Below are 9,369 nucleotides of genomic sequence, written 5' to 3'. Positions count from 1 at the left end.
TTAGCACAAGTTTTGGCAGACTAGAGCATGACTTTTCTGAATTGCATTAATCTTCCAATTAATCTTAAGATCAATCTTAATGAAGCAGGCCCGAGAGTTGATACAGAAGTAATGGTAGTGACACTCACCTGTAGGACACACACATTCAGACTCATCATTACACAGGGTCTGAATCTCAGACGAACCCTTCAGTGGGTGGTAGAATGTGGTGCAGGATTTATCTGTTTTCAGGAAAAGAGGAGAATTGGTACAATTGCACAAAATTAATCAATGTGCAAACATTCAAGATCTTATAAGTACTTCTCTCTTCAGGGCAACAAAATAGTACACTACATAAAGACAACAGAGGAACCTGTAGTTCAATTTCTTTCACTATTAAGAAAGGTCAGCAAACTGTTACAACTCACACATATGGTCAACCGTACATAATGACAGGTATACTCACTGTGATCACGCATGTAAGCAATCCTTGATGCCTATAATAAAAAGCATTCCCGATGGAATCCCATTTTCTTTGCTCAATTTTCCACTAATAGATAAAAAAGTATGTTGCTTTTGCTCTAGTTTGTGGAAAGTGACTTCATGGCAATAAGCACAAGTTCCAACCAATCTTAGGTGGCTCTATCTTGCTACTGTATTTCTTCAACTAGTCCGCTCCCAATAACTCAGTCTGAAACATTCCTCAGTCCAGATACCATCCCTTATCACAATTCTATTATTTTGAAATACTCTTGAGGCAAGTATGAGATCCAAACAAGTATGTAATCCAAACAAGTTGCAAACCTAACAGCAAGTTCATTCAACACATTGTTAGCCACAACATTATCACAAAGATCAATCTGGAGCCAAGGAATGAGGGGAAAAAAATATGATTGGGAGTAGTTTTGGCTAACCTGGCGAGTAGTAGTCATAGACTCTGGTGGCCACAGGCTGGACGTTACCAACGTGCATCTCACGCCTTGCGTTGAAACGGATACAGATGCTCTGGTCTGCAGGAATCTGGTAATAATTTGTTTTAGACAGGAGGAAAAAAAGAATGCATCATTTTTATCCATAATACAGAAGCATATTCGAAAACAGATACCGAAACTAGTGCGCAAATAAAACCATGGTAATACTTTTATTGGTTACATGTACCACTATGTAATGTCTTCATTCCACGTAATTAAAAATACGCAAAATTCATTTAAATTAACTTGGCTGAGCGCAAAAAATTACTCACACGAATATATTCAATCCACAGATAATAGATATAAAGTTAAAGAGATATATGAAAATAAAACATGCAGGTCATTCGGTAGACATAGCCGCAGATAGTTACAGAGTGTATACTTCAGTTTCTTAAAATTAGTGAAATCTTGACAGTGTCAAGTTATTTCAAGTCTTTACTGATATTTTAAAGATAACTAGGACATTTTAACATATCTTTGTCAAATCCCATTAATTGATTTGTCTACTTTACTCTCCGACTCTGCATGAAAGAAAAACAAAACAAAAATAATATTGCCATGCGACAAAAAAGCTACTTCAAAGAAAGAATGCAAAGTTCCCCTCACCCTGTCCAGGTAGAAGATGACCGATCGCTGAGACACCTCAAACCTTCGCACCAAGTGACGATGATCTGCATTCACCATCTGGAGGGAAATCAAAGGGTCACATGGTCATTAAAGTCTGAACAATTAATAATACTTTCTACAATCATTACAACATGCCACATTTGAAATTTTTCTCATCTGATGTCATGAAAGTATGCATATGATACCATCTATACATAAGACATTTTGTGTATTTACTGTAAACTGTCACACTCATACATTTTTAAGCCACTGTGACTCACACACTCTGTGGTGACTATATATGTGAGTGTGTGTCTGTGTGTCTGTGTGTCTGTCTGCACAGATATAAAAAAAAAATCTGCACTGAAGCAGCAGCAAATGACCACCACTCACCTCTTCAAGCTGGTCCTCAACTAGCACAAAGCCTGAGTAGAGACCGACATCAATGATACCCATGTTGGTCCTGGTGTTCTCAGTGTACCTACAATGTAGTGGCAATGGATTAAAGTTAAAGGGATCGTATAGTTTTGGTTGAGACCTAATTTCAGGTTTCTAACATTTTTTGGTGAGATAATGAGAAACCTCTTATGAAATATGAAAGAGAAACCTCTTATGAAATATGAAAGAGCATATAATTCCATGAGGAATTCAATGTTTATTTGAAGAAAATTGCTTTTAAAATGGCTGAATATCCAAAACAGAGCGATTCTAATAAGTGTGGGACCCGCACTTTATTACGATCGCTTTGTTTTACTTTGTTTTTGGATGTTTCAGTCATTCAAAACCTGATTCTTATCAAATAAACGTTAAATTCCTCTTAAAATGGTATGCTCTGTACTATTTCATAAGTGTTTTCTTGGTATCTCGCAAAAAGTTAAAAGCCCAATTCTCATCTCCACCAATACTGTACTATCCCTTTAAGATGATACATTCTCTCCACTGATGAATGACTGACATTCATTTCAACTTTATAATCGAAGGAATGAAAGTGACACACCATACATGCTTCTCTAGTTTGAGGCATTACTGCATTACTAATGCTGAGAGTAAAACACAATAATAGTTTTCTTCTCTTCAAAGCTTCGAATCACCTACTGAAAACAGGACAGTCACCGATATCTGTCTACATGTGACCTAAACTGAGAGAAGCGAAATGTCTGTCAAGATTTGTTGCTATTATATTTGCTATTCTTATAATCACTGTCATCAACCTTAATCATTTTGCTTCTTATCCTCATTGTCTGTGATGAAATATTCTAAAGAGAAACTATGAATGAATATGAATATGGAGTTATTATTAACCCGTTGAGGACGGTTTGATTTTGCTACAACACGCATTTCCCACAGACGCTTGCCCGAGTATACTCAGGACTCGTCCTCAATGGGTTAATATTTGAATCCTACCTTGCACAGAAGCTGATTTCAGCCACAAAGTCTCCCTTGGCCCGAGCCATCTGGGCAGCTGTGGTGGTGGAGCGGCGGATCACAGCTACCCTGGATCGGGAGTTGACGGGGTCTGGCATGGCACCATTGCGGGCCTCATGGGCCTCGTATGTCACCTCAAATGGGCAGGACTCGGCTGAATTGGCCACACGATTGAATTTCATCTTGACCTGTACGAAAAATGGGAAAAAAGTAAATGATTGAAATTTCATGGGTTTGGATAGTGAATAATAATAAGGCCGACGATTTCTCTACGTAATACTTACAATGTAACGTTGCAGCAATTTGCATTTTCTAGTTGTTATTTATACCGATAACTATGTTTTGCTATAAAGCAAGCACAACTCAACTTTATTTTTACAATGTACAAGTGTATGTATACATTGTACTCTGGTTTGAGCATATCATTGATTGTCATGGTTGTACTTCATAACATACGCCTCTTCATGCGTAAATTCATATTATGACAATATCATGTTGTAAGATATCAGTATAACATGCAGAAAGTGCAGAAGTAAAGTCCTTCCTTTAACCCGTTGAGGACAAATCCCGAGTATATTCAGGCAAGAGTCTATGGGAAATGTGTGTTGTACCAAAATCAGCCCATCCTGTAAGGGTTTAACAATGGCAACCCTGTTTTCATGTACACTTCAAGTTCACACGCAGGAGTGCAGGTCATATAATAATATGCTGATAGCAGACAATCCAAAGTAAAGGTTTGCATTTGATTTTGAACTGATCATCCAGACATGGCACACAAATCCAAAACAATGGAGAAATCAATTTAGCGAGGTCACTAGGCAACCTCACCCTCACAACACAAGAGTAGTGTGGACATTGTTTTTAGTATCACACCTTCTCTTTCTTTCTGTCTGGCCTTTTCTTCCTTTGGGAATTAATGTGTTGGTCTTATCACACTAGTGAGATGTATATGCTGTTATCTGAATTTACAAAAACTTGAATGTATCAGCACTGAAGATTTGATTTTCTATGGAATAAGACACTTACCATGAGCTTGCCAGTCCCTTTTCCAGAGCATTCGCTCCTCAGACGACCACCGATAGGAACCTAGAGTATGGACGAATGATTGAGAGAAAAAAAATACAACATGAAAACTCTTTGTCACAACTATGTATACTGGATACCAAAGTCACTGTCCAGAACAAATGCAGGTAGGTAGGAGAATGTCTATATACTGCAGGTGGCAGCTATAGACAGGTGGCCACTAAGACAGGATTGACTATATAGTAATATATATATAAGTGGGAAATTTAAGTCTCTATATACATACATTCAAATGGCATTCATTCAGTTGTCTAGGTTGACTCATGCATGACTGATGTTAAGAAGAAGAAAGAGGAGAAATACATGTATGATCACCATAACTTACCATAACTTCTTCCTGGACCAGGGCATTGTGGGGAAGAATGTGGTGTTCAAAGCGGAAAGACTCGTCAGCGTCCGAAGTGAGGACACAGTTGAGGTCAATGTCATCTCCATTATGGGCCATCTCCATGTACTTGATGAGCGCTTGGAGGGCGATGACAGAATCCTGAGTGTAGAAAGGTATCAAAGATGCACATCAACCTTTAATTTTTGTCTCTTATAATAGTAGTAGTAGTAGTAGTAGTAGTAGTAGTAGTAGAAGTAGTAGTAGTAGTAGTAGTAGTAGTAGTAGTAGTAGTAGTAGTAGTAGTAGTAGTAGTAGTAGTAGTAGAAGTAGTAGTAGTAGTAGTAGTAGTAGTAATAATAATAATAATAACAATAATATCAAGAATTTAAGCAGTGTCTATTTCAACAAGTTTCTAATCGTATGAAAGACTAGTGAAAGTTTTTAAGGCTTCTTGGTGTTAATCTGGTTTAACCCTAAAAAGACTGGGCTATTTTGGTAGCTCGAAAGACTGGGGGGGGGGGCCTCAAGGGCCCCCCCCCAAGATCTCGGCCGTGGATCGCGCGATCGCCGCAGAACTTTGCACAATGGTAGTGTGCAATGTAATCTACAAGATTGTGTTTTTAAATTTTAGAAAATAGTCTTCTTTTATTTTATTTTGATTAATTATGATAATTTATGCGAGAAATCAGAATCTTTCATCTAAATCAGTAAATAAAGCTCCAAAAGTGCTCATTTTTGGTATGATTATTCTTTGTGGCATTCTTAGCAAATGTACTTGAAAAAAAATTTGGTATCAAAATTAATTTCTTATCTATTTTATTGTTTCATGAATTTCTTATGTATTTCTTTGTTTTTTCAACCTTTTGTTTTTGTTGTTTTTTGTAACAAAATTTGTCACAGACACTTTTTGAAGCATAATACTCCTTAAACAAACTAATTTTAGCCATTGAGAGTAAAAATAAGCATATTTATATGAACCATGCGAAAAAACTCTTTGTACACAAAATCACATTTTTTAGCCATTTTTGGCCTCGCGTGCATGTACAACAAGTCATGTAACTTCAGAACCGTACCCCCAGGCGTCACAAATTTGGTGTCAAAATGTGCGGGAAACTCAAAAGAAAAAAGTCATGGAGCATCGCGGCGACAGCATTGCGTGTTGCAGAGTAATCGTGCGAAATGTCGAGGGGGGGGCCTCCGAGGCCAGAACAAAAGGTTCGATGACACGAAGTGTATTGATGCCTATGAAATTGACAGCATCTGCATGTAAGCTTTCTAAAACATAAATCAATCTTATATTTTCATTCCCTTCCAATTGTAATGCATGCATGTCCATGTAAGTAATAATATACCATACACCATTGATAATTGTTGTATTATCACACTTGATACACACCAGGATGCTATCCCATGCTAGCTGCTATAAAAATCTGGGTCTATCATAAACCAACACTCTTTCAAGTCTACAAAGCTGTGCAACACACAACACTGCTGGATATATCACATTATCTCAAAACAGAGTACATGAGATCAATCCTTAAACTGGCTTTCTATGAATACTAACTCAAGAATAAGATGGTGTATTTTACCAAGATCACATCAAGTATCACTCTTTCTCTAGAATCTGTCTACCACAGCTCACCTGGGTGGAGACAAAGCCTCCTTGGTAGTTCTGCTGCTCACTCAGCCAGAGGGCGACACTGCCAGCATACGTGATCTCACGGAGAGCCAGCTGGGTTAGGAGGGCGTAGGCCGTGGTCTCCACGGCGATGGCGGTGGGACGGACTCGATACCAGTGGGGCATGTCTTGGTTCAGAGTGTCCTCCTCTGCCGGGGCCCAGTGGCGGCTACCATCTATGGGATTGTTAAAAACGGTCAATCATGGTTAAAATATGTATCAATGCTAATCTGTTTATGTAATGGACATTCTCAGATGCTTATAGACCAAAATACAAACTTTTCTTCATCTTATTGCTATTTTTTCAGTAAAATGATGAAAACCTCTACTGCTTTAAAGCACTATATCATTGCACGGGTGATAAGACCTTGGCACTGTTTTATGAAGAGTTATACAAATTGTAATTTATTATATAGTTGATTTCTATCATAAGTTTATGGCAGCCTGTGTGTTAAAGAACTTTATAATCAATTATATTTTTTGATAAAACGGGCCCCTTGTATTACAAATTTGGGTGAAAATCATTCTTTTTTAAATAATTGTCAGTTAATCAATTAAGCTACACTGTATGTCCTGTCAAAATCCTAGTTGTCTCATAATGATAAAAAAAAAAAGCCACCACGGCATGCCAAAGGAAAGGTAATCTCATTCGTTATAGTAAGCGCTATGGCTACCATGTTTTTTTCACTCTCCTCAACACTTGACAATTTTTTTTGTCACCCCAACAGCATTACGCTACATAACAACATATATAATGGACAGCATATAGTCTCAATCAGCTGACAATCCGAACAGTAGTAATTCGACTGTTTACTCAAAATGTTTAAAGTACAGATACTCTTTGTCAAAATAAGGTGCATCATAATGTTACCCATTTAAAGTCAGAGATCATACGAGGAAGACAAATGCATGTTAAGCTAACTTTGGCAAAACAACTGTTACAGTTTCCTAATTTGTAATTGTTTTCAAAAAATTCTCTCCTTTTGATGAAATCAACAAATTGTATATCAATTTAAAGCTGAGCAACCTGGTAAACTCATATCTCAAAATCCAGACAATTATTTTCCCAACATAATATGGCTTGTATGACGAAGCATCACAAATAGATACATGAGAGAGTTTCCCCTACCTTGATTGTTGAAAGCATCACTCTTCAGTCTCCTGTTAGCTTCAGTGGCATACTCGCTGTCAGCGAGGGCAAGGGCATAGGCCACGATGGCCTTGGAGTAAGGCCTGGTCAGGAGATTTACCTGCATTTCCAGAAACCTCTTGGCCCGCTGGATGGCTAGCCCTAGGTCCTGCACAGCAACACCAAATATGAACATCCAGAATGGAGATTCATTAGGGAAATAGCTTGAAGATCAACACTTGAAAATAGAGTTGGTCAATTTTATATAGTACTGGTTTATGCAATTTAATTTTACGGAATGCATAATATGTCTTTATACAAACTCAATAGATTATGGTAATGAAACACTTGTCTCAATAAACAAGAAAAAACAGCACATTATTTGTGTGTGTGCGTGTGTGTGTGTGTGTGTGTGTGTGTGTCACCAATGCATCACAAAAAACAAAAACAAAAAATCAGAGGAGTACACTGTACAACAAATATTTACAGCACATCACATTCAAATACTAAAACCTAATTAAAACTTAACAATTATAATAATTCAGTTTTACAGCAAGTAATGTTTCGGTGGTTGGAATGCTATTTATCAGGCAAAACTTAAAGGTGAGAGAATACCTATCTTACTGATCTTATATACATTCACATCAGTCTTTAGTTTAGGCCATAACACTTAATCACTTTAGGTTCAATGTGGAGGGAAATAGGGTACACTACTGAAAGGCTAGATTTACGGAAATGGAATCCACACAGCTGATGGAAATTGGTCTATAAACTCTTAACATGGCTGAATAAACTGTACTGTTGCTACTGAAGCCCAATTCTATTCATAATGCAGGGAGATATTTCTATGAATGGTACAGTGTACATAGTGTACATCAGGAAATGGTTTGTAGTCTAGTAGTTAGTGTGCTCGACACCATGCTCCAGTGGAATCCAAACAAGGGTTTTTCACTTTGAACCCATTTCCTTTAGTGCAACATCTTTGCTGAATAGACAAGGAACAAGGTTAGGTGACGTTAAATGACACATTGCCTGATGGGCGAAAAAAACAGATCACGTGTATATTAATCAAATAGCCCTGGCGTGCGGTGTGCAAACCGCATATCAGCATATCCGCCTGTCTATCATGGGACGTACGATGTAATGCTTACAAGCTTGCACATACGTATGGAGCCTCCCCCCCCCCCCCCCCCCCATACACAGGTTTTGCGTTTTGCCCCTCAGCATGGCTTGATGATGTTACTGGAACCTCATCTATATCACCAACATATAAAATGAAGGGGAGATCCCTACATCCCCTCTTCCCCTCCCAAGTTGCATACCCTCCTCACCTGCTCCACTGCATCACACCAGGGGCTCTCCAGCAGAGAGATCAGGACGTATGCTGTCATGGCCGCCTCCCCACTGACTCCACCCTAAAATATGGAATCACATGAGGAAAGCGACATAATACAATGGATAATGTCCATGGGCAGTGAAAATCAAATTATACGTAAGACTCAACTTGGTCTTCTCTGCAAAAGCAAAACTTTATGCATTCTAATTCTTGTCTATGTGATAAAATATTGTACATTGTACATATCATCATGTCACATGAATTCATTTTATTTGATACATTATGAAGTTAAAATCAAATATCATTACTGAACTATCATTTATCAAGTGGTCCATTTTTCCTTTTGAAATGACTTTAACCACTGTCAATAAAGATATCAAAATGTTTAACACAAATTTTCATGAGGTTATCACTGCTTATAGGTGGGTTATTGCCAATTCAATATTTCAGCATCTGACAACCTTTGGCACATTACTGTACAAACCATACATTTTGGAAGGTTTCTATTTTTGCAAATTTCGCAAGTGAGAAGCTGTTGAGAATTTAGCAATACACAAAATTATCAACTCTGATCTTGACATGAATGCAAAGTGCACACATACATGTCTTCCTTAATTACTGTACCCCATGATCACAAAGTTAATCCCTCAAGAGATTGTCGGGAAGTCTTGGATTCATGAAAAATTAGACTCACTAAAAATGTATGGTGTATACAATTAAAGGTATCTTATAGTTTTGGTTGAGACCTTACTTCAGTTTCTAACTTTTTTGGTGAGATAATAAGAAACCTCTTGTGATATATGAAAGAGCATGTAATTCCAAGATGGATTCAAC

At 37.7% G+C, this 9,369-nt stretch overlaps 1 protein-coding gene across 1 annotated transcript in view; it reads right to left on the bottom strand.

Moving 5' to 3' along the window:
- Positions 1 to 9,369, bottom strand: part of LOC139744699 (complement C3-like) — a 62,903-nt gene continuing 53,534 nt past the window's right edge. The window contains exons 27-36 of the mRNA XM_071655122.1: positions 8,531 to 8,614; positions 7,200 to 7,368; positions 6,035 to 6,246; positions 4,390 to 4,551; positions 4,008 to 4,067; positions 2,961 to 3,169; positions 1,950 to 2,037; positions 1,557 to 1,634; positions 894 to 999; positions 1 to 221 (exon numbers count right to left, since the gene is read on the bottom strand). Of these exons, the coding sequence (XP_071511223.1) occupies positions 1 to 221; positions 894 to 999; positions 1,557 to 1,634; positions 1,950 to 2,037; positions 2,961 to 3,169; positions 4,008 to 4,067; positions 4,390 to 4,551; positions 6,035 to 6,246; positions 7,200 to 7,368; positions 8,531 to 8,614 (1,389 nt within the window). The remainder of the gene's footprint in view (positions 222 to 893; positions 1,000 to 1,556; positions 1,635 to 1,949; positions 2,038 to 2,960; positions 3,170 to 4,007; positions 4,068 to 4,389; positions 4,552 to 6,034; positions 6,247 to 7,199; positions 7,369 to 8,530; positions 8,615 to 9,369) is intronic.

This window comes from Diadema antillarum, unplaced genomic scaffold, assembly GCF_040938485.1.
Source record: "Diadema antillarum isolate AM-2024a unplaced genomic scaffold, OU_Dant_1.0 seq00001204_RagTag, whole genome shotgun sequence".
Lineage (NCBI taxonomy): Eukaryota > Metazoa > Echinodermata > Echinoidea > Diadematoida > Diadematidae > Diadema > Diadema antillarum.
This window is presented reverse-complemented; position numbering and strand designations above follow the sequence as displayed.